Source organism: Salarias fasciatus, chromosome 6 (genome assembly GCF_902148845.1).
Source record: "Salarias fasciatus chromosome 6, fSalaFa1.1, whole genome shotgun sequence".
Taxonomy (NCBI): Eukaryota; Metazoa; Chordata; class Actinopteri; order Blenniiformes; family Blenniidae; genus Salarias; species Salarias fasciatus.
Window position 1 is genome coordinate 29,809,182 of NC_043750.1, and position 24,525 is coordinate 29,833,706.

The 24,525-nt window shown below is 48.1% G+C and overlaps 4 protein-coding genes across 5 annotated transcripts; 3 read left to right on the forward strand and 1 right to left on the reverse strand.

Annotated features, from left to right (window-relative positions):
* Positions 1 to 173: 173 nt before the first annotated feature.
* Positions 174 to 2,368, reverse strand: LOC115390409 (F-box only protein 48-like). The gene is made up of 3 exons (XM_030094269.1): positions 2,286 to 2,368; positions 1,337 to 1,651; positions 174 to 1,257 (listed from the first exon to the last, which is right to left on the reverse strand). The coding sequence occupies exons 2-3, from the start codon at positions 1,619 to 1,621 to the stop codon at positions 1,096 to 1,098; spliced, it is 447 nt and encodes a 148-aa protein (XP_029950129.1). The 5' UTR covers positions 1,622 to 1,651; positions 2,286 to 2,368; the 3' UTR covers positions 174 to 1,095.
* A 381-nt stretch (positions 2,369 to 2,749) lies between these two features.
* LOC115390375 (aprataxin and PNK-like factor) lies at positions 2,750 to 7,013 on the forward strand. The gene is made up of 11 exons (XM_030094221.1): positions 2,750 to 2,862; positions 3,044 to 3,142; positions 3,791 to 3,862; positions 4,018 to 4,181; positions 4,300 to 4,432; positions 4,502 to 4,649; positions 4,742 to 4,902; positions 5,049 to 5,425; positions 5,508 to 5,627; positions 5,720 to 5,769; positions 5,881 to 7,013. The coding sequence occupies exons 2-11, from the start codon at positions 3,050 to 3,052 to the stop codon at positions 6,117 to 6,119; spliced, it is 1,557 nt and encodes a 518-aa protein (XP_029950081.1). The 5' UTR covers positions 2,750 to 2,862; positions 3,044 to 3,049; the 3' UTR covers positions 6,120 to 7,013.
* A 166-nt stretch (positions 7,014 to 7,179) lies between these two features.
* On the forward strand, positions 7,180 to 10,400 carry LOC115390297 (U2 small nuclear ribonucleoprotein B''-like). The gene is made up of 7 exons (XM_030094103.1): positions 7,180 to 7,250; positions 8,862 to 8,933; positions 9,087 to 9,259; positions 9,511 to 9,645; positions 9,751 to 9,786; positions 9,876 to 9,964; positions 10,075 to 10,400. The coding sequence occupies exons 2-7, from the start codon at positions 8,870 to 8,872 to the stop codon at positions 10,232 to 10,234; spliced, it is 657 nt and encodes a 218-aa protein (XP_029949963.1). The 5' UTR covers positions 7,180 to 7,250; positions 8,862 to 8,869; the 3' UTR covers positions 10,235 to 10,400.
* Positions 10,401 to 10,902: 502 nt separating this feature from the next.
* Positions 10,903 to 24,484, forward strand: LOC115390353 (kinesin-like protein KIF16B). 2 transcript variants are annotated; one of them, XM_030094194.1, is made up of 27 exons: positions 10,903 to 11,160; positions 11,794 to 11,863; positions 11,951 to 12,064; positions 12,287 to 12,403; positions 12,544 to 12,641; positions 12,899 to 13,008; positions 13,127 to 13,269; positions 13,377 to 13,545; positions 13,885 to 14,016; positions 14,293 to 14,468; positions 14,772 to 14,837; positions 14,952 to 15,011; positions 15,094 to 15,213; positions 15,307 to 15,358; positions 15,468 to 15,605; positions 15,891 to 15,973; positions 16,050 to 16,138; positions 16,789 to 16,821; positions 17,086 to 17,139; positions 17,239 to 18,588; positions 18,767 to 18,916; positions 18,991 to 19,111; positions 19,627 to 19,671; positions 22,843 to 22,968; positions 23,048 to 23,137; positions 23,365 to 23,448; positions 23,694 to 24,484. In XM_030094194.1, exons 1-27 carry the CDS (start codon positions 11,114 to 11,116, stop codon positions 23,853 to 23,855), a joined length of 3,999 nt encoding a protein of 1,332 aa, XP_029950054.1. In that variant the 5' UTR covers positions 10,903 to 11,113; the 3' UTR covers positions 23,856 to 24,484. The 2 variants fall into 2 exon arrangements, with proteins under 2 accessions (XP_029950054.1, XP_029950055.1); XM_030094195.1 differs by lacking the exon at positions 16,789 to 16,821.
* The last annotated feature ends 41 nt before the right edge of the window (positions 24,485 to 24,525 follow it).

A 24,525-nucleotide genomic window follows, 5' to 3' on the forward strand; every position in this document is an offset into this window, starting at 1 on the left:
TGAAGTCACAGTAGAACAATAACAAAAACATACACAACGATCAAAAATATAGCAAAAAAAAAGAAAAAGAATAATCTTATCACAATTAAAGTATTATGAAAGGATGAGGTGCTAAAAAGACACTCAAACTATAAGTAAAGCTTCTGCAGAGTGAAATAAATTAGACAAGCAGGTCAAGGAGTACATCTGGATTTATTTTTTTAAAAAAACAACTGTTACAAAAGTTTTTATTGGAAAACTTTTACATGTGATTAAAAGATAATAAAGTAAATATTTCAACAATTAAAAAACCAAATGTTCTTTGTAATCCAGGTCCTGTTTACACAACAACTCTTTCAAGTGAAAATGGAAAACTTCCTTTGCTTTTTAGGGCTGTAATTTCAAAACACTGGGTGCTTGGAGTCACTGGAAATGTTGTTGTTGTTGTTGTTGTTGTTGTTGTTGCTGGCTTGTAAATTGGAACTTTGGAAATTCTGTGACTCTGTCTCTATTGAATCTGAAGCACTGCTCCTGCACATGCATGAGAAGGATTCATTCATAATCATAAATACAATGCTTGCTCTTCACAAGTGCACATTTGCAACAGCATCATGTGGATGACCATTTGGTCAACCACCATTTGGAGAAACATTTTCATACTCATTAACAACCAATACAGAGTGGACTAACAGGATGAACACAGGTGAGTTGATCACATAATCACAGCATCAAATAGCAGCCACACAGGAAAACGCTTTTCAGCTTTCTGTCATTTCTGTGCAAACGGGCATAATTTTTAAAATACATCTAAAGGCAAAAAGTTTCTGAAATAAAAACACAAAAGAGATGTGTTTCCTCTTGAAACGTTGTTGCGTAAACAGGTGATTAATGTACAAATTACATAAAATTTATTTTCTCAACTTTTTCTCTCAACACTCTCGATTCACAACTAAATACATCTGTACACATATTTACAGCTTAAATATAAAAACTTTAAAAAAATCTTCAGACTATTTAGATCTGAGATGTTGCAGCTGGAGGAGTCAGTCTGACCCCCTGCTGTTAGTTTGTGTGTGTGGATTCAGGTTCAGAAGTGAGTGTGCACGCGACGCAGGGTCAGCGGTCCAGCTCGGCCTGCAGGATCTCTCCCCACGACTCTACGTCCAGCGGCGTCATGACGCATCCCAGCAGCTCGTCGGCCGAGCGCACGCAGCTGAAGCGCCCTTTCAGCCAGGCGCTCTTCACACGGCTGCGGGTGTAGTTTCTCACCAGGACCACCTGCAGGTCAACCAGAAACACTGGATCTGTCAAAGAATCCTCTCAACTACAAAACCAATCAAATCAGCATGAAAGTTACCTTCCATGACAATCCCTCCTGGCGGTCTCCGTCCACCTCCCTCTGACAGAGGGCTCGAACCAGGAGACACTGGTTCCTCCACAGCTGCTCGCTGCCCTCTATGATGTGGTTCCATCTCCTGCAGGTCCGTGAGGCGCTGCACAGGCTCGCCGTGTCCAGCTCGCCGAAGATCCGAACGCTCATTTCTGTGGGCAGCAGTTCGGCGAAGTCCTGGGCGTTGTCTTGACAGACTCCGCCCTCACAGAAGAAGAGCACCGCAGGAGGCGTGCAGGAGTCCGGCTGCATCCCCAGGGAGGTCTGAGCTGCCCGGTCAGCCTGACACACACAGCAAGACCATTTACAGGATGTTCCTGAGTATGTTACAAACTTTACCTTAAAGTAATGTCACTGTTAATCAGACAGCAACGACTTCAACTTCTAGAGCTGAGATGTCCAGTCTGTCCTCACCTCAGTCTAACTGCAGTTTTATGTCCAGCCTGTCTATAGTCTGTAATTACAGTGTGATGTCCAGTATGTCCTCACAGATTTTGTCCACTCTGTCCTCAGCACCACCAGAAGCAGCTCCAGGTCCAGTGTGCTGCTCAGCAGAGGGACAGGAGGTGGAGATCACACCAGTGACTCTGGATTTCAACTTGACCTGCTGGACCACACAGTCCCCTCCAGACTCTCTCATTCTCCGTCTGTCTCCTGCTCCTCCGCTTCCTCGACAACGTGTCAGTCTCAGTAGCTGTATTTTGACCGGCTCACGTGCCTCTCAGACATTAAAAACGTGTGTCTTTGCGTTCAGCTCTCGGTCAATTGCACGATACGAGTCTCCGCCCTCCTCCACGCCCAGGCTACGGCCCGTGTCGGTGTTGTGAACCAAACGTTTAGGCAGCTGGCCGTGCCGGTGACAAGGTGAAGGTTTCTGCCTTATTGTTTTTCTTTTGTAATTATTCTGATTTCTTACCGTCGCTGCGTCTGCGTGCGTCTGACAGCTCGAGCTTCTCGACTCCTAACGGCTGTTTACACACAACCAAGTCACGTGTCCTGGTGACGGAGCTGCGCATGCGCACGAGGTCAATATTTAAAAGGCTTTAAAGGTCTGTGACGTAAGCACGTATGTATGTAGTACTGTAGATATTTATTGATACTTTGTATCAAAACTGATTATTTTCGAATAGTGCCTGAACATCAGTTCTTCACGCTCTCTCTCTCTCTTGCTCTCTCTCTCTCTCTCATTCACACACACACACACACACACACACACACACACACTTATTTATACAAACAAATTGTATAATTTATATAAAAACAAATAAATAAATAAACGTTCATGTGAATATGTTCATTGTATCTATATTTGCTTATATATTATTTTTATATTTCGTTTTAAACGTGTGTGTGTGCGTGTGTGTGTGTGTGTGTGTGTCTCGTGAGTCTCGTGAGTACATGTCCGTTCTTGTGCGATATACTGACCTACTGCGCATGCTCGCCGAACTCCCGGAAGTTTTGGACTGTACTGGCTGCGTGGAGACGGAGGAGTAGTGAGTGTTTGTGTTTGTGTTTGTGTTTGTGTTTGTGTTTGTGTTTGTGTTGTGGTCCACTTCGGGGCCTCCAGGGGGGACACGGAGCCGCAGTCCAGCGGTTCAGTTTTTCCTGTATAACTTGGTCTCCACCGGTGTTTCCACTCCGCGGGCGGCCGCCGCCTCCCTCCCCCGCCTGCAGAGCTCCATGACCCGCTTTGACCTGGTGCCGGTGGACGGAGGAGAACCGGTCCACGTGCCGCCCGGGGAGACGGTTCTGGGCCGGGGTCCGTTCCTCCGAGTGAGTCCTTCTGTGTGAACCGCTGTCCCTCCTCTGAGGTGTCCAGTCTGTCTTAAAACTGCGGTTGAACTTCCAGTCTGTCGCCAGTCCTGAGTCTTCACTCTGTAGCAGTTAGTCTGTCCTCACCGTGCAACGTCCAGCCTGTCTTCACTTTCTAACGTTTAGTCTGTCCTCACTCTATAATGTTAAGTATAACTTGCTCTTTTACGTCCATTAACAACCAGTTGTATCCTTAGTCTCTAGCAACCAGTCTGACCTTTATCAATATCATGTTTTTAAACTGTCCTGACAGTTTAACGTCCACTTTGTCTTCAGTAGTCCATGTAGTGTATAATCAAGCCGATCTGTTATCTAGTTTGCATCTGCAAGCAGCAGGCTGTCAAATCATACTTCTTTATAGAAGGTCTTTAATCTGTAATATCCGTTTTGTTCTCAGTGGGCGTGTTGAGTCTTTCCACATTTTTTTAGCATTGGTCTGTTCACAGTCTGTGCAGTTCAGTGTTCAACTTTAGGTATTTCTTGACATTTTTTCTGACTCCAAGCAAACATTAAATCTTTTGGTTTCATTTTTTTCAAATGTTGCAGTAAAGTTTTGCTGCCAATATTTCACGTTGAAGGTTGACTGACCCCAGCTGTGGTGTGTTTCAGGTTGGTGATCGCAGAGTGTCCAGACAGCACGGACTCCTGGAGAACGTGGACGGACGGCTGCGTCTCAAGCCGGTACGTCACTCCTCTGCTGCATCACAAACATCTCGCGCACGTTCAGACCACACTTCATCTGTGTCCTCACTCCACAGAGATTTGATGTGCTCCACTGGAAGACTGAACAAGCTGGAATCTACACTCAGACTGAGTTCTATCTTTCTGTTTTGCAGACTCATCTTAACCCCTGTTTCATCCAGACGTCTCTGGCCGATGACCCCCGCCCCCTGGAGAAGGGCCAGTGGCACCTTCTCCACCATGGGGACCTCTTCTCTCTGCTGCCGGGACAGCTCATCTTCCAGGTGGAGGTTGTGGACGAGGACCCTGCCACCCCCAGGTACCAGCAGGCTGACTGTTTTTTGCTGTGCCAAAGCAACCATCAGATTTCCTCGGTTACAAACCAGGAGGTTGTCGTAAACATGCTGTGATCAGTTTCTCTGTGTGTCTTCCCTCAGAAACAGCCAGGTATTTGAGGAGCAGGAGGAAGGAAGAGCACCTCCTGCTGGCAGAGGAGAGCAGGAGCAGACTCCTCCAGCCGCAGGCACCCATCAGCCGGTGCCCGATACTCCAAGCATCTGTCCAAAACAGGTACGGCGACTCAGCACCTTATCAGCCTTTGGACAACAACATCTTAAAAAGATATGACTCTGTTTACAGCAGGGAGAGTCATCTGAAAAGGCAGTACAGGAGGAGGAGAAGAAGGAGGTGATTGTTGCTCCGGCTGAACCCAGAAAGAGAGTTTTACCAGACTGGATGATGGCGGCTGCGACCGGAATTTCAAAGAAGCCTGCGTTGACTCCGAAAGGTACTGAGCAGTTTGAGTTCATCTCCTGAGGAGGTGTGATGGTGTCGGGGTGGTCTCGCTGTCTCACTGTTATCTGTCTCGTGTCTCTGCAGTTCAGAAACAGAAAGCCACCACATCTTCAGCCAGCAGGAAGCCAGCACGGGCTGCGCCCACTCAAACCTACTCATCCCCGGAGGAGGAGCAGCCCAGCATGGAGGAGAGGCCGAGGAAGAAGAGGAGAAGTCATGACGAAGAACCTCCTCGGACAAAATCAGTTGAGTAAAGTTCCTTTGACTGATGAAATATTTCTTCAAAGCCTTTTATTGTCAAAATAAAATCCCACTAAGATGCAGTGTGTGTATTAGTTTAGTTTGTCTTAGAGGACAAAGATGGATCTGATTTAGTGTCTCTGACTTCCAGGACGTCCCCTCACACACATCTGCCACTGAGTCTCACCACTCTGAGGATGAAGATGACGTCTTTGCCGGCATGCCTGCCACTTCCAGGCCTGCCGCTTCCAGGCCTGCCACTTCCACAGCTGCCACTTCCACAGCTGCCGCTTCCAAGCCTGCCACTTCCACAGCTGCCGCTTCCACAGCTGCCGCTTCCACAGCTGCCGCTTCTAAGCCTGCCACTTCCACAGCTTCCACTTCCAAGCCTGCCACTGTGAAAACTAACGGCTCCGTGCAGACACGTGACACCGGAAACACGTACCAGAACAAGCCACCTGCCAGCTCCACGTCTGCAGCTGCAACCAGCGTCAGGACGCCATGTCCGTATGGGAGGGACTGCTACAGGTACATCAGCATGAACGGAAACACCTGTCCTGTCAGCTGCAGCAGGGAGTTACAGTTAGAGTAATCCTGGTTTGTCTTCCAGGAAGAACCCGCTTCATTTTCAGGAGTGCAGTCATCCAGGAGACGCCGACTACCAAGAGGAGGAGGAAGAGGAGAAGGAAGAGGATCGGCCTGAGTGTCCCTATGGTACCGACTGCTATAGGTCAGAAACCTCAGTGATAGTTTGCAGTGTGTGCATCTCTGTGTGTGTGTTTTCTAAAGGGTCTCTCATTTTTCACTTTGTTTACACTGCAGGAAAAACCCTCTTCATAGGAAGGAGTACAAACACACACAGACACCTTCAGGTACTACACACACACACACACACACATCTCGTTTTTCATGACGTTCTGATTTTTTTCAATTTTAAATAAATGAATACAGTGTATTAAAATGAAGCTGTGTGTGTGTCGCAGCTCAGCCCACTCCTGCTTACCCCAGAAAGGGTTATGAGGAAGATGACGATGAGGAGGAGGATGAGGATGAGTATGAAGCCAGCTTCATTGATGACGAGAGCTTGGACGGAGATGATGACTCAGACTACATCCCGCCCCCTGACTCTGAAGAAAGCGTGCGGGAGGATTCGCAGCATCTGCGGGAAGAGGCGCAGAGTCTGCGGCAGGAAGCGCTTGACTTCCTGAAGAGGAGCAAGTAGCTCCCTGTCCTCCACAGGAAGCAGGCTTTATTTTGAAAAGACCACAGGAAGTCTGCTGCACTTTTCTCTGCTTGTGTCAAAGAACCTTTTAATTTCGAGAACATAATTTTATATCAGAGCAGCTTCCTGTCAAACAGAGAAACAGCCACAGTGATCATTTTGATGTTTGCTATGTTCAATTTGTTTGTTTCTGTTGTTTTAGCCGATGAACAGCTTTCTGATGTTTACTTGTAATGAAGTATTTCTTTAAAACACTTTAAAGGAGGCGTCATTGATGTTAGATGACCAGTGAGGTCTGAAAAGCTGCAGAACTTTGAATGTGAATGTGGGTCTGGACCTGGACCCCAAGTTGCCTTGGTAGCCATCCAAAGAAATTAGATTTCAGATAGTTCTGCTGTTTTTTGGTAAAGGATGAAGATCAAAGTCCACATTCTGTTTCTTGAGTTTCAGATGGAAACTTTGAAGAATAGCTTAAATTAGTACTACTCAGAATAGGATAGAATAGAATATACTTCATCATTCTAAGAGGGAAATTCCTTAGCATACAGTCTCAACTTTTAAGGTTCAACTTAAAACCTTTTGATAAAGTTTCCAGTTAGAGCTGGTTCAGGCCACTCTGAATCATTTTCTAGTTAAGCTGCTATAGGCTTAGACTGCTGGGAGATCTTCTTTCCTTTTTTGATCTCCATCCAGTAATATTTCACTATTAGATGACACTACGTTCTCCAGCTCTTCTGCATTTTGTTCTCTCTCTCTCTCTCTCTCTCTCTCTTTCAAATGTCCTTTCCATCATCTAAATTTTGTCATGTGGAATTGTTGGGGTTTCTCTCTAAAAGTGCCTAGAAATTATTGTTTTGTATTTGGCTCATTATAAATAAAACAACACTGAATTGATTTAATATCAGTAGCAACGATTACTCTCAGTATATCAAAAATATTGCTGCTTCTATGATTACGTACTATCGCCGCTGCCGCTCGTCCACCGTGGGCTGTAGTTACACTCCTCAACAGTAGGGGGCGGGACTGTGCAGGACGCTGTAAACCGGAAGAAGTGGAGACACGGGGTAGCAGAAGAAGAAGAAACGGAAGCGGCGTGTGCGGAGCGGCGGGTTGTTTGTTAGCGGACAACAGGTGAGTGTTTTTGGGTTTAGCTTCAGATTCGGCCGCCCGTGAAACTTTTTACTGGCGGTTTGATGAGTCAAACGGACTTTGTGGACCTGAAGAGCCGCGGGGTTTCACACAGAAGCTAGCTCTTCTTGCTAACACTATGAATGGACGCACACACTCCGGCTAGGCTAACATGTGCTAGCAGGGCTGTTGACTTTATTATGTCTATATTAAATGTTTCACACGTAGAGTCACTGTGAGGATGGTTCTGCAGAAGAACACTCTGGGGTTATTTGCTCATAGTAATCGATAGATTGAGTCTATCAGCCAAAGGCGCCGGACAGTGTCGCTGATCAGACGATTTACAGATTCAGCTGGATTCATGTTGATAGAATTTTTCAATGACGTGTAAGTTTTATTTATATTTTGAGTGTGGAATCAACAAATACAACATTTTAACAAAGATACAAGCCATCAAACCAAATTCCTGACATCCTACCCACAGCCAAGAAGGGTCAGCCGCTGCCAGAGGTGGTTTTCATCTCAACAGAAAATAAATAGGCTGGCTGAATGTTGAATAATTGAATAAGAACAAAATACCTCTAGTGTTATCTCGTTGGCGTCCGTAGTCCTCCACCTGATATTTACTGTGACATTTGCATATCATCAGTAATATTTTACTGTTCGGTCCAGTATCCATTTATGCATAAGCAGCCACTTTTGCATTTGGTCATTGTCCAGATTTCTTCCAGTTCCCGACGATGATATGCCAACCAATCTTGGTAACTTTGTGCCAAATGTTTTCAGTGATTGTGGGGAAATAAGACAGCACTGTACAGTCTTACAAAAACAAAATTTTGGACAAAGCAAAACCTCCCTTTTAATAACGCCGGTGTACTAGTTTACCTTCATCCCTACTACACTTCCAGCAGGCAGCCGTATCCTTTAGTCCAAGTCTCAGTAGCCTAGTTGGTGTCTATTAAAACTTATGAATTCCCTCACCTTCAGATCCCTTGACATCATTTGAGAGCTGCCACTTAACTTCTCACATTTCTGTTCATTGAAAGAAATCGACAGATCTCTCTCCTAAATTATAAGATAGAGCCATCTCCTTCGTACTCCACTCCCAGTACCTTAAAAACTCTATTGAATTCCTCTGCTGACCTTGGATAGTCCAACCCAAGAGTCCATTGTAACAAATATTGTAATGGTAGAAACCTCCAGAGTTGGTATGACATTTGATGTCTTTGTATTTTATTATACAAGTAAACCTCTGATAATCACAGTTGTTTTTTTTATGTATTCAAAAATGTAATTCTGAATTGGTTAGGCACTATAACCATTTAAAATTACTACAACTCACTTATATGACAAATGATCACATCTCTACAAATGAGTGGGTTTCAGATTTAATCTTAATTTAATGTTTGTTTCCCCATCATTAGTGAAAACACGGATATCGTTGCCTAACAACTTTCCAATTTTTGACACGCATGTTCCCCCTTGTGCTTCTACTATTATTAAATTTCAGGAAGTTCAAATTAGATTGCCATTGATTGCATGTGTGACAGAGAATCATTTTTGTTGGTCGGGGCTCCTTTGGCCAATCAGAGGCTCTCTTTTCTGTTTCCTCAGACTCCATCATGGACATTCGACCCAACCACACTGTCTATATCAACAACATCAATGACAAAGTCAAGAAGGAAGGTGAGTGACCTTCTGAAGGGCTTCCACAAACTCAGCTTGGTCCCTGCGTGTGGTGCAGAGCTGATCTGGGATCAGTCAGCCTTGGTCACAGGTGGAAGGTTGAGATGAAACAGAGGCTTCTGGGTGATAACTGTTTGTGTCTCCGCCCCTCAGAGCTGAAGCGCTCGCTCTACGCGCTCTTCTCACAGTTCGGGCAGATTGTCGACATTGTGGCCATGAAGACGATGAAGATGAGGGGGCAGGCCTTCGTCGTCTTCAAGGAGCTCACCGCTGCCACCAACGCTCTGAGGCAGCTGCAGGGTTTCCCCTTCTACAACAAACCCATGGTAGGCCGCAGCTCACATCAATATCGCTAGCTTACATAACTGTTATCTGAAACTAACAGACACAATGGAAATGGGAAAAAAATGTTAGGTTGATTATTTTCCTAAAAAATGTATAGTGTCAGTTTCAACTTTTTTTATGAACGTTTTTCACATCCTTGTAAAGCTGTGGAAAATATTTTTCTAATAGCCGAAATCAGGCTTGAATTAGATTTGATCTTCTAGCTTTGATTTGTTTCCTGTTGTTTTTTCAGAGAATACAGTATGCTAAGACGGACTCTGAGGTCATCGCCAAGGTCAAAGGTACATACGGAGACAAGGAGAAGAAGAAGGAGAAGAAGAAGAAAGCTCAGGAGCTCGCAGCTAACGTCCCGAAGAAGCCCGCAGCGGTGAGTCCAGCATCAGAGGGAGTACTCCGCACCACCGGCTAGTTAAACTAGTTGGAACCAGTCTAAACTAAACTGGTGTCTTCCCTCTTTGCTTCCTGTCTGCAGGGCTTAGCTGCTCCGATGCTCTCACCTGTGGTCCAGGTAAGTCTACAGCCCCCCTGCTTCTGGTCTGGAGGACTTCTTGCCTGATATGACTTCCTGTCTAACATCACTTTTTGTCGTCTTTTCAGGTTCCAGATAATCCTCCAAACTACATCCTGTTCCTCAGTAACCTTCCAGAGGAAACCAATGAGATGATGCTGTCCATGCTCTTCAACCAGTCAGTCGCCTCCTTTACTCGCCTTCTGTCGTCCACCAGTGTTTTTCTCAGCCTCACAGTGTATTTCTTGCCGTTTTCTGACTCTGCGGTGTGTTTGTTGCCCTGGGCAGGTTTCCGGGATTCAAAGAGGTGCGTTTGGTTCCGGGTAAGCACGACATCGCCTTTGTGGAGTTTGAGGGCGAGACCCAGGCGGGCGTGGCCAAAGACGCCCTGCAGGGCTTCAGGATCACCGCCACCTGTGCCATGAAGATCACTTACGCTAAGAAGTAACTGCCTCCAGGAACCTCAAAGACTCTGAGTGAACCCCTCTGTTTTCTGTAGGGGTGTGAATTTGATTTGTAACAACGAAATAGAGGTGTTTTTTTTGTTTTTTTTGTTTTTTTGTTTTTTTCTACTGATGTGATTGCTTCTTTATGTTGATAATAAAATTATATGAAACAAACATCTTGGATGAGGACTGTGTTTCTGCTCTGGTAGATTAATTTCTAATCTTTGATCTTTCAATAGATAAAACAATCAGAATTCAAGATTTTACAACACACTTTCTGCTAGGTTGGTTTATTAAAAATTGACGTAGTTATGATCCTTTAGACATTATTTCATATCAAGTGAGATAGTTAAGAATTTGAGATGTGTGTAATGCACACATGCCCACCTGTCCAGGTGAACCTGCCTTCACACTGCTTGGATCAATCTGAGAATGAGCTGGATGAAAGATGGGTGGAAACTTATTCGCAGAAATTTTAAAGTTATTGATGAGAGATTAAACACATGCGGGATTACACTGTATTATAAACGTGTATTATGATAAAAGGTCAGATTACGGCGCTTTGAAAAAGGGAAGTGACGCATGTTGTGGCAAAAGGTCCCGAGGTTGATCTTTTTGTCCCTCCGGCCTCTCCGTAGTTCTTCTGTTGTTATCAGCCGGTCTCCTTCATGCTAGCAGGCTAACAGGCTAGCCGGAGTCCGTGTCGCTCCGTACCGGGACGTCTGCCGCGGTGTCACCGGACCCCGACACCACCGGCGTGTGCGCCCGCGGCCCACTCCAACAGCCGGTTCCGCGGGGTAGCGGTGTCCCGGTCCGGCGTCTCCAGAGCCGGTTCTCTTGTCTTCTTTCCGCTCGGCGGAGGGGGGCGCAGCGGGGCGGCGATGGCCTCGGTCCGGGTGGCTGTGCGGGTCCGGCCGATGAACAGGAGGTGAGCGAGCGGCCGGTGTCGGACAAACACGAGCTTCAAACTGAGACGGTTCTGGTGTGGGGGACGTGGAGGGAAGGAAAGCTCCACAAACAAAGCCCCGAGTTACAGTTTAATGAGATTTACTTAGTCTGATATTGATTTAAAGGGATTTGCAGCAGAGTCTAATGGAGGGTTCTGTTGGAGCTTTTCTTCAGCTTTATAAGTTGTCACGAGTGTAGTTGTTGAGTTTCATGAAATTTAAAGAAGTTTAACATCGGATTTGTCTTCAGTGTGAGTTGCTCTTGTGGTCACTCACATGTCAGGATTGATAATGTCTGAGCTTTGAAGCTGGTTAGTGCTGATAAAGAGGGGGACTTGGAACAGATTGAGTCTCTGCTCATCATCAGTCAGAGATAAACTACATGATCTGTCCATCTGCGGGCTGCTTATCTTGAAGCTGCCAGTTCTATTTCTCCAGTGTCTTTAAGAAGAAATCTGTGGCAGATTTGAGTTTGATGATCAATTACCAACTCTAATCTAAACTGAACGCTTGTTGTTCAACAAGATGAATCAGTGAGTGAGATGTTTCATTGGAGGCAGGAGAGGAGCAGTCCAACAGCAGAGAGATTCAGCCTGGATGTGTTTATTTCACAGGGAGAAGGACCTGACCGCAAAATGCATCATCAGCATGGAAGGAACTAAAACCTCCATCACGAACCTGAAGGTGCCTGCTGGTTCCGACAGTCTCACACGTCCACACATCTACACGTCTCCTCCACACGCTTATGAATCACTTCATGTCTCCTCTCAGATTCCCGATGGCATCACTGGAGATTCTGTGAGGGATCGAACCAAAACGTTCACTTATGACTTCTCCTACGACTCCATGGACTGTAAGGGCTCCACTTTTGTCTCTCAGGAAAAGGTAAAAATGCCGCTTTTATCGACTCAGTCAGGAAGTTAAAAATCTGCATGAAAATCAGAAGAATAGCAAAAAAAAAAAGATAACATCTGAATCACTCCCTCGTGGACAATATTCCTACAGATCTGTCTCCTCCCTGTAACCTCATTCAATTCGAGCAAAATTAAAATGACTAAGTGAGACTGTGTGTCTCTGTGACTCTGAGTCTTCTGCTCTCACCTGCAGGTTTTCAGAGATCTCGGCTGCGATGTGCTGAAGGCGGCGTTCGAGGGATACAATGCTTGTGTGTTCGCCTATGGTCAGACCGGCTCAGGGAAGTCGTTCACCATGATGGGAGCTCCAGTGAGAACGCACACACATACAATGAAAGACACCGATAGAAACGTGGGGCTCTTATCTGCAGAAGATAAAACCATCGACCCCTCGCCACTGACACATTGACAGAGACAAAGAGTCCAAACATGGCGGTGTGTGTGTTTCAGGGAGATGCAGGTTTGATTCCCAGGATCTGTGAGGGTTTATTCTCTCGTGTTGCCGAGGCCACGCGATGGGATGAGGCCTCATTTCGGACTGAAGTTAGGTGAGCGTTCCTTCACTCTGACAGTAGATCATTCTTTGTGTGGGTTTCCAGCAGCTTTCAGTCTTTTGATCTGTCACAGATAAAACTTCAAATCTTTGAATGCTGTGAGATCTTGCTGTAGACAGGCAGAAGAGACAGACAAGACACAGGCAGGAACAGAGGCAGCCCAGATGCATGCTGGGGGAGACTGAAGGCAGATGTGACAGACTTGGGGCAGACGAGATGAGATGTGAGGCAGATGTGTTTGTGTGATGTAGCTACCTGGAGATCTACAACGAGAGGGTGAGAGATCTACTGAGGAGGAAATCCACACAAACCTACAACCTGAGAGTCCGTGAGCATCCTAAAGACGGACCCTATGTGGAAGGTAAACACACAATAAACAACAAACACACTGTTTTCTGTGCAATGAATTGAGCTGCCTCACAGTGGCAGTTTGACCTTTGACCCATTCGCCATCGTGACCCCCCACCTGCGACCCTCAGACCTCTCCAAGCACCTGGTGCAAAACTATGCAGATGTGGAGGAGCTGATGGAGGCCGGGAACATCAACCGCACCACAGCGAGCACAGACATGAACGACGTCAGCAGCCGCTCCCACGCCATCTTCACCATCAACTTCACACAGGTCTCTCACAGAAACACACACACACACACACACACACGAACAGAGGCCTCACACACACACAGACGTGCCGTGATGTGCCTTCAACTCTGTTCTCCTGACCCCTTCAGGCCAAATTTGACGCTGAGATGCCGAGTGAGACTCTCAGTAAGATCCACCTGGTCGACCTCGCCGGCAGCGAGCGTGCCGACGCCACCGGAGCCACCGGCGTGCGCCTGAAGGAGGGCGGCAACATCAACAAGTCCCTGGTCACCCTCGGCAACGTCATCTCCTCTTTAGGTGAGAAACCATTTTACTTGGCGAAGAGGCGGAGCCAGACCTGCCGCAGTGTGACAGCAACGCAAGAGGCATTCAGGGACGGGGCTGAGTGTAGGACCACCATCATCATCCTGTGCCGTCTGTCTGAGTGTTAAATACTCTCGTAGCTCTGTGTGCTTTCGGTGAAGAGTATGACCTTTGTACCAGGATTAATACTGTTGCCCCACCCTTTGCGGTTGTCATTGTCATAATCAAAGATAGAAGAAGCCTTGGCTTCCATCTGTGTTTGCACACCTTGGTGATCCTGATTGTTGTCTTTGTGGACTCGCGAGTGACGGCTGTGTTTTGGTTTGTGTGCAGCCGACATGGCGCAGGACAGCGTGAACACCAACCTGAAGAAGAAGTCGGTCTTTGTTCCCTACAGAGACTCGGTGCTAACGTGGCTGCTCAAGGACAGCCTGGGCGGCAACTCCAAGACCATCATGATCGCCAGTGAGCACGAAGTCGAGCCTCTTCGCACAGGAGCACATTTAACACAGAGCTTCAGCACAGAGACATGTTAACAACCTTCTAAATGAACTCTTTAATGGATTACATCTTAACACATTAGCATTTGCAACATTGTCAAAATCCATTTCTATATCAACATTGTTTTAAGATATTGGCACATGAACGTTATTAGTTTGTTCTGCATTGTAGTATAATCACCTCAACAAATAAACATATTAATACGACTCTGATCTGTTATATTGACTGTTTTCTTTGCAGCGATTTCCCCGGCAGACGTCAACTACGGCGAGACGCTCAGCACCCTGCGCTACGCCAACCGAGCCAAGAACATCATCAACAAGCCCACCATCAATGAGGATGGCAACGTCAGGCTGATCCGGGAGCTGCGAGCTGAGATTGCCCGGCTGAAGGCGCTGCTGGTTCAGGGTAACAAGGTAAACGCGGGGTCACCCACCTGCCGAGAAAATGTCTGTAGCCCAAAAAAAAAAAAAAAAAAGAGATCAGTCAGACATCTGTATCATGCAGATAACAGCTGCTGCTTTCTCTTTATTGTCTCTCGAATCTGACCTACTGTCAGTTTATCACTGAATTTGAACTGTTGTGGTTTATGTATTCTCATATCAAAGTAAAGAGCTGGTTGGTGACTGTAAAGACGAGCCCTGCTTGTTGTTTGTCCTGTTCTTTCGTGCTGGGTTGTCCTGTTGTTGACGTTCTGTCTCTGCTTGTCTCGTCCTCAGATTGCTCTGCTGGACTCTCCCACCGCTCTCAGCATGGAGGAGAAACTTCACCAGAACGAAGCCCGAGTCAGTCTCACCAATCCAAGATTACTTTCAAAACAGTTAATTCACATGACGCAGCCTTAAAAGACCTCTAGTGGCCTGAGCTGTGACCTTCATTGATCTTTGTGATTACTGCAGGTGCTGGAGTTGACCAAAGAGTGGACCAACAAATGGAACGAGACTCAGAACATCCTGAAGGTAACACTGGAGGTCAGGGGGACCAACAGACTTGCCTCCTGACCACGATCACACTCATTTGTGTGTGTGTGTTCGTATGCAGGAGGAGACTCTGGCTCTGAGGAAGGAGGGGATCGGTGTGGTTCTGGACTCTGAGCTCCCTCACCTCATCGGCATCGACGACGACCTGCTCAGCACCGGCATCATCCTCTACCACTTGAAGGTCAGAGGTCATGAAATCATCACTGCCGGCTCCAGCTGCTCGCCTCAAAACGGGCAATTCATTAAAGTGTGTGTGTGTGTCTGTGTGTGTCAGGAGGGTCGGACCTTCGTGGGTCGGGAGGATTCGTCCTCAGAGCCGGACATCAGTGAGTAAATGAAACTCACTCACTCTGCCTGTCACTCTGTCCCTGCTATCAATCACACTCTCCGTGAGAAGACTGTTAACATCGCACTGCGGCGTGTTTCCTCCCTCAGTCCTGCACGGTCTGGACCTGGAGAGCGATCACTGCGTGTTTGAGAACCACAACGGGACGGTGACTCTGGTGCCGCTGGGTGGAGCTCAGTGTTCAGTGAACGGCGTTCAGGTGGCCGAGCCGACGCAGCTCAACCAGGGTAAGAAGTCAACATTAGGATCTACAACACATTGAAAAAACAAACTCAAATTATGTACAGATGACAAGAAAAAAACGGACCTGTTCTTTGCTCTGAAGCTGTGGCATTAATCATAGTCAGATCCATCACTACTTGGCGATACAATACATACAAATACAGCAAATACATCTTGTTAAGATGTCATATTCCAATTTCTGTTGTAGTTATCAGACTTACTTGATGGGGACAGTGTTGTAGTTCTTAGAGTGGCCTGATGGGGGCAGTGTTATGCGGTGGTGTCTGCAGGTGCAGTGATCCTGCTTGGAAGGACCAACATGTTTCGCTTCAACCATCCGAAAGAAGCAGCCCGGCTGAGAGAGAAACGTAAGGTGAGACTGATCCCACAGTCCGGAACTTGTGATGTGTGTGTTGTGTTGATGGATGTTGGTGTTTTTCTCCTTCCAGAGCGGTTTGCTGTCGACGTTCAGCTTGTCCATGACCGATCTGTCCAAGTCCTGTGAGAACCTTTCTACTGTGATGCTGTACAACCCCGGGTGAGTCCAACACTACACCACACAGGACCCCATCATTCGACACAACAGGACACTATACCACATCCAGTGGGGCCCGAAGGCATAGGTGGAACTTTTTGTATGGGCCGCCGCCTCATAGCGAGGGTGAGATGAGACGCTGGCAAGTTGAACCAAACTGCTGAGTTTGGTGTGAGCCTGAGGCGGGCTCCGTGTGTCGTCTGGACTCTGGTTCAGGATCTGCACGGACCGGGAGCAGGTGTTCATCTGAGGTCAGGAGGACATGATGGGAGAGTGAACGGTGTCCTCCAGAAATCTGAGAGACGAGTTCCCCCTGAGCAAAGGAGAGCAGCTGCTCCTCCACACAGAAAAGGAGAAGGTTTGGTCTTTTCCTGGAGGTCCATGACCTGCTTCACAGGTTAGATCTCCATGTTAATCTGAGAACAACAGATTAACTGAGGGAAGCAGAGTACGATGACGACCTCTGAATCACTCTTATCTAGTCTTCACGTTGCCATGGAGACTCGTTGATGGACTAGGACGGGGGGGTTGTATTGATCTGAGAGGCGGTGGGATCTTTGGGACAGTCCTTCAGGAGCTCGGCGATGACTTACACTGACGTCACAATTTGTGTGATGAAAGACGTTAACCGTGTCCACCTGTCCTGTTGACAGTCTCCTCACTGAGAAGAGCCCCATCTTCCTCAGGTAGACTTTCCTGTCCACAGCCATCCTGTTCCTGTTGACCCTCACACTTGTAACGTGTTGAATTGTCCAGTGTGTGTGTTTTTTTTAATGCCTGCTGCTTGCTGTTTTCACCTGCTTCCTGTCCTCACCTGTTTCGTGTTTTCATCTGCCTCCTGTCTTCATCTGCTTATTGCTCCCCAGGCCTCTTGTTGTGTTCTTTTTTTGTTTTTTTTTATTTTGTTTTTGTCCTGTGGAGGACATTAAAAGAGGTTTTTGTTTCTTCAGGCTGGAGTTCGAGCGACAGCAGCGTGAGGAGTTGGAGAAACTGGAGATGAAACGGTAGCTTTCTTCAGACGTTAACATCTGATTCCAACTTTTTTTGCTGGGTTCTGAAGATAAGTTAGCTTCAGATTTTGAAAGTGAGGTGTTTGTGTGCAGGAGGCTGATCAAGGAGATGGAGGCAAAGCAGCAGAGCGAGAAGGCGGAGCTGCAGCGCCTCCAGCAGGAGGTGGAGACTCAGCGGAAGGAGTCGGAAGAGGTGCAGCAGCGAATTCTCCGTCAGGAGGAGAGCCTTCGCCGACGCAACCAGGACATCGAGAGCCGCCTGAGAGACTTCCTGGCCGAGAAGGAGCGCTTTGAGGAGGAGCGGCGCTCTGAAATCCAGGGGGCGGAGCTAGAGAGCAGGCAGCAGCGCAGGCGGCAGCAGAACGCTGAAGGGGAGGAGGTGCAGAATGAGGAGCGGCGGCGGCAGGAGGCCGCGGAGCAGACGGAGATCTACCGCGAGCTGGAGAGGCTGAAGAGGGAGCGCGAGGAGCAGAGGGTCCGTCTGGAGGTGGAGCGGCGGCGGCTGGAGGAGCAGGAGAGGGAGCAGCTGAATCTGGTGGGGAGGTTGGAGGAGCAGCTGAGGGAGAAACACGAGGCGGCCACCTCCCTGCTGACCAGGGAGGAAGCCCGCCGCCTGGAGGAGGAGCGCCGGGCGCTGGCCGACATCAGAGAGATGCTCCTCCGCGCCAAGGAGGCCGCCGAGCGCCCCGATGTGGACAACTCCGGCGACGAGGCGCACGCCGCCCAGACTCGGTACGTGGACTTCAAGGAGGCTCAGGTGAAGGAGCTGGGCCAGCAGGAGGAGGTGCTGCGGCAACAGAGGGAGCAGCTGGAGAAGGAGGTGGTCGCAGAGCGCAATGCGCTGCTGCTCCTCACCCACAGCCTGAGGGAGCGGCAGCAGCAGCTGAAGGAGGCGCAGGAGAGGGGAGCGCAGGACGCCTCCACAGTGGGCCAGGAGGAGCAGCTCCTCAAGCAGGCAGAGCGCCGGCTGCACTTCAAGGAGCGGCAGCTGCTCAGCCTGGCCGACGCGCTCCTCCCCGCGCTGGCCGAGGAGAAGCAGCGCGCCGCCGAGCTCCTGGAGCGCAGCGCAGGAGCCGCCAACGGAAACCCCCCGCCGGGGCTGGACAACACGCTGTACGAGGTGGAGAAGGAGCTGGAGGAGAAGGAGGAGCGGCTGAGCGCGCACTGGCAGAGTGCGCAGCAGCTCCAGCAGCTGCAGGACACCTACGAGTTCACCGCCAACGTGGCGCGCCAGGAGGAGAAGGTCCGGCGCAAGGAGAAGGAGATCCTGGAGTCCAAGGAGAAGCAGCAGAGGGAGGCCATGGAGCAGGCAGTGGCCCGGCTGGAGAGGAGGCACTCCGCCCTCAGGCGCAGCGTCTCCCTGGAGTCTGACGCCGAGGAGCACCGACACCACAGCGCCACCTGCAGGACGCCGAGGACAGAAGCTGAACGCGACCAGCAGAGGTCAGAGGAGTCTGATGTTCAACCATAGATACAATCACAGCTATAGTTACAATCAGTTATAGTTACAATCATGAAGTTCCATCTATTTAGTTACTCTTATTGTTAAAATCACATTTAGTAGCTTGTGTGTGTTGTAAATTGATACTCATATACCCTTGTTGTGTTGTGTTGTGTTCAGGGTTCAGCGTGAGATCGAGCAGCTCCGTCGGAGGATCTCTGAGGTTGAGGACAGCAGGATTCAGCCGACGAGTTCAGAGGAGAAGACAAGTCACAGCAGCTCCCCGGTGACGCAGAGTCTGAACACGCTGCTGCCGCTATCGGACGACAGGTACGCCCACGGCCTGCAATGGGGCGCCAACACTTTGTCTGCTTCACTCGCTGACACAATGCTGTTCCCATCAGGATCAACGCCTACATTGAGGAGGAAGTGCAGCGCCGCCTGCGCAGGATCAACCTCCTGAACGGAGGTGGTGGCAGCAGCAGCAGCAGCATCCATCTGTCTGAGTCCTACGACTCTCTGAGAGTAAGAACCAAACCACTCCCTCCTAAATGGTCTGAACGAGCCTAGGGTCTGATCAGAAGTGGTACAAACTGGCCTGAGACCTGGTGCAAAGTGGAGCAAATGGGTCCGTTTTGGCCTGGAATGTGAGAGAACTGGGCCACGTAAGTCACAAACAGGTCCTAGAATATGATCCACACAGGTCCAAAGTTTTTCCAAACGAGTCCAAACTGGAACAACTGAGTCCATACTAGCCTGGAATCTTCCAAACTCATCTAGAATATCGTCCAAATTGGCCTAGAATGTGGTCCAAACTTGTCTGAACCAGCCTCTGGTTGGACGAGTCCTTGTAGGGAACAGTGAATTCTTCTGTCTCACTTTACGCTGATGAAACCACTCTGCACGCATGAGAAAGCCAGTCAGCATGATTCATCTGTGACCATCGGATTATCAGGGAGAGTCAGTGAGATGGATGGGGTCATGGCTGTTTGTGATGTGTTTATGATTTTCTGGAACTCTGAGTACAATTTTCTTTTCAGGATGATGAAAAGCAGAACCTGAACCCCCGGAGGGTGAAGTACGAGGTGAGGTGCCCATCTATCACTCATTATGCATTTTTAACTATCAATCACTGGAAATCTGATATGACTTGTTTTTTACTACTTTATCTTTATTTTTCTGAGTTTTAATTCAGCTTGAAGGGAAATTCACAGCATTTTACAGCAGTTTGTAGCAGTCTTGCATTAGTTCTTCAGAAGTTTTACTGTAGTTTTCCAATAGTAGTTCAAGGGTTTTAAAAGGTTTACTGCAGCTTTACCAAATTTTACAGCAACTTTTGGGATTTTTTTTGGCAAAGGAAATGAAAAGCTGCTGGCCTGCACCATGAATCTGAATCTGTTCAACCATCTTTTAGCTGAGTTTTTGACATGAACTTGTAGAAACATGGTTCATGATGCTGTTGTGAAACATAAGATTGCTGGACTGTTTTGTTTTATTGATACTGAAGGTTTGATGAAGACTTTTTTTTTTTAACTCTTGTTGACCTAATTTGCATGAACACCTCATCTATTAATTTTGAATCACGTCTGACCTGTGCACCTGGTGATGGAGGCGGCTGTAATTCTCTTTGGGTGAATGATGGACTTCAGTTTAATTCACACAGCCTTCTGGATGATGTAGTCACCGACTCCCCCCTTGTGCTCACAGACAGCCTCCTGGTTTTGTGAGCCGCCTTCCCCACAGTCTGGGGAAAATTCTCCTCTGAGCTTCTGGGAAAACATGTCCGACCTCATAAACCTCCAAGAAGAAATGCAGGAATTCACAGCTGAAGCTTCGCCTGAAAAACAGCAAGAGCTTCACAGTGGTGACAAAGGAGGCACAGATGTTAGAGCAGTAGAAACTGTTTTTGAACGTGGGACCTCAGCAAGCCCCGAGACCCTGAGACCTGAGGAAAACATGTGTGATCCTGATCACAGAGGTGAACCTGGTTCCTCTGCACCGGCCAATCAAACAGATGAGTCTCTGCTTCCTTTGTGCTCAGAGAAAGTACCTCAGAACGAATCTGGTCCGACAGACACAGCAGAAAATGATGTTGCTAAAGATCAATCACCAGAGACTCTGGTTGGTGGTCTCGCCTCTACCTCCAAACCTACTGCTGATCACATGACGCCACAGAAGAACCCCGAAGCTGACCAGGGCCCGACCAGTCGCAGCTATGTTTTGGGATATTTGGCAGGAAAGCTGTCTGAGGTGTACCAAGATGCTGGGAGGAGGCTGCAGGGCACACGGGACATCATCGGACACGTTGGAGTGGGTGAAATGAAGCTGGTCCTCTCTCAGTATGTGACCATGATGTCCAAAGAGCTTCCACTGATCTATCAACGGCTCCAGCCCCCCCAAGAACCAGAGTCTCACACCCAGGACGCCAATAAAGTTCAGCTGGTGGATCTCTGCAGGGATAGTGTCCGTGATGTCCCTCAAAACCAGGACGGCTCTGTGGTCCTCAGAGTTGCAGCTTGGCCTGTGGGGTCGGTGTCCTCTTTATCTAACGCGAGTCCTCAGGTGTATCATCAGTGGTTGATCCAGCAGCTGCCTGCTTTGTCTCGGCTGCAGAAATCTTCATCGCAGCAGATACAGGAAACACTCGCATCTCTGGCACCCCAGATGCAAGGTCATGAGCTTCTGAGTATCTTCTGGCTGAAAACGGCCAACAGTGAGCAGCCCATCCCAAAGCCCGCATGTCTTCTTCTGTCCGAGGAGGCGATAACCGTGGTCTCAGCTGGCACAGACCCCGAAAACACCTTGACTGTGGTTCAACAATTCAGCCTCAGTGAAATTGGAGAGATCCAGATTGGTTTGGCAGGACAGCACGTCCGGATAATCGGCCGCACCGAGGGCTCAGTCTTAGCCATCTTCACCCACAGCAAAGAGTTGAGCCAGCACCTCTGCAAGGCCTTACTGAGAGCTCTCCGTCCTGAGGGTTTGTCTGAGGAGACCCTCGCTCACCCTCTTCTGTCTGGCGACCTCATGGTCCTCTCTCTGGACTGGATGTCCAAGGTTTCCGACATCATCCTGGACGGCCTGTGCGTCACCTCCAGATTCAAGCGGGTCCTTGCAGACCTGCTTTACATCGTCCACGGGAACATGGAGGGTCCCGTCAAACCACCCCTGGCCAACGTCCGTCCTCTGCTTTACGCCAGCATCAAGGTCCAGAACTTGAGCCGTGTGACTCAGGACACCATCGTCCAGTTCCTCCTGACTGACTCTCACCTGGCTCTTCTCCGAGAGGACGCCGTCTTCCACCCAGTGCCCCGGGGGTCCGCTCTGGTCCCCGCCTGGCCCCAGTTTCAGGGAGTGGAGCTCCGCCCGCGCTCTGGCATCAGATGTCTGCTCGTGCGGCAGAAGGACGACTGTCTGCTGGTTGAAATCGTTTTCAAGCATAAAAAACCGCGGGGCTCCGGTCACAAGAGTGACTCCTGGAAATTATCCTTCGGATGCACGGCCGAGGCGCACCAGCTGATCGGTCACCTGTGTGAGCCGAGCTGAGACACGTGGACCATCTGTGGACTGATGTCCCCAAACGGAAATGTTTCTAAATTTAATGTTAAAATCCTCAAATAAAGTTTTAGTTTTTAGTCATTTTGTCAACTCACTGTTTAAGCATATAACTAAAATAATTATAATAAAAAAAAATGTATCAAAAAATATCAAACATTGTGATGCCGCATTATGTGAACAGAACAATAAACAAGAAACTCAAATGTTTGTCCTGATTTGACCTTTTCAACGGCACTTTACGGTAGTTTTTACATTCGTTTGTGGTAGCTTTGCAGACGTTCATAGGTAAGTTTACAGAAGTTTTATAGTTATTTTACAGTAGTTTTATTGTACTTAACAGCTGTTTACCAAGGCTTTATGAGCAGTTTGATAGTTTTGCAGCACTTCACTCAAGTTTTACAGCAGATTGCAGTAGTTTGATCAGCAGGTTACAGCAGTCATCGGCGGTTTAAAATAGTTTACAGTATTTTTACAGTAGATTTACTGTTTTACAGTAGTTTGATCAGCAAATGACTGTAGTTTACAGTAGTTTTATAGAGGTTTTACATTAGATTTACTGTAGTTTCACAGCAGTTTACAATCATTTATATTAAAACCATGCAGGACCCTGGCCCTCCAGTTTTACAGCAGTTTCTGTAGTTTTCAGTGTCCTCTTTCACTCTCCACCTCCCTCCCTTTCGCTCACTCTGTTTACGCAGCATCACCTGGTGTCTCGGCTTCCTGTGACGACCTGCGATGGCGCTCATGACCACGTTAAAGTGAGCATCCCTCGCTACGTTCTGCGTGGTCAGGGGAAGGATGAGCACTTTGAGTTTGAGGTGAAGGTGAGTCCACAGACGCACACTGGACGCTGCTCTGATACACTTGGACAAAACCGAATAATGTGTGTTTGCATCCCCTCAGATCAGCGTGGCGGATGAGACATGGACCGTGTTCAGACGCTACAGCCGCTTCAGAGAAATGCACAGAAGCCTCAAACTGAAATATCCAGAGGTGAGTTGGCTGATAGATAGTTTTAAGGGTCAAAGGTCAGAGAACAGGACTATGAAGAAAAACATTTGTATGTTTTCAGACTGCGCTTGGATGTGAAACTAAACCATCTGTGCACTGAGAACATGCTCTTACCTCCACCACATCTATCTGCGTTCTCAACAATGGTTTAAAAAGACAAAACACTCCAGACACAATCCCAATGACTGCTTTGCTGTGTTTTGATTCAGTTGGCCGCTCTCGAGTTTCCGCCAAAGAAGCTGTTTGGAAACAAAGACGAGCGAATGGTGGCCGAGCGCCGGACTCAGCTGGAGGTACGAACGACTGCAGCATCACAGCGAGACAAAACACACAAAGTTGGAAACCCTGCAAAGTCAACAGATGGGGTCTTCTTTTCCAGTTTCTTTGCAAAATTATTTCTGCATGTTAACATTTCCCCAAATGCAAGGCTCGATTGAATCATCACTGCTCACTCCTTCCAGTATTTCTAGCTTAAAGTTCTAGTATGTGATGCGGAAATGTCAGGTTCCTCAGATCTTCCTGCTGTTCCCTCCTGCAGGGTTACCTGAGGGGTCTGTTCCAGGTGATGAGGACATCTTCGTCCTCTCCTCTCAGACCATCTGAGGACGGCGAGCTCCATCTGTCCAAGCGAGACATCTGCGACTTCTCGCCGTTCTTCAAGAAGGGCGTGTTTGAGTCCAGCAGCCACGGCACTGGCTGACAGACCACCGAGAAGTGGGGACTCCCGGTCCTGGAGGGCCACGGCCCCTTGTGGTTTCAGTGTGCCCGACTGTAATGAGTGCTGCGTCATCAGGACTCCTGCAGTGCTGCTTGATACATCCATTAAATGCAGGTGTGTCGGAGCAGGCGAGCATTGGAGCCGTGCAGGACTGCGGCTCTCCAGGACCCGGAGTGCACACCTCTAGACACCTAATAAAAGACTGAACTCTACTTGACCTCCTGAGTGACTGTTGCCATGGAAACACTGTGATTCAGCAACTTTCTCCAATAACCTCTGAGCTGAATGTAAAAGACAAAAGTGATTTCGGTTCCTCTGTGTCCTCCACTCCACCGTCCAGTCTGTCCTCTGCGTCCCGTCTGGTTGGACACAGGACCGCCTGGAGGTCAGAGCAGAGCCTCCGCTGGCGCTCGGTGGTTTCTCAGCCTGACGTCTTGCTTCTTCCAATTATTTCAAATTATTTTTGATGCTGCAGATTGTAAATTTTCTACTTTTGGATGTAAAAAGTTTTTTTGTGTGTGTGTCTGTGTGTATTTTTCATCGATCAGACTTGTGTTTCTGCTGAAAGCTTGATTTTTCTGCCTGAAATAAACCAGTCGTTCACCTAGATGAATAAACAGCATGAAATTACAAAGACTCATTTCTCGAGCAA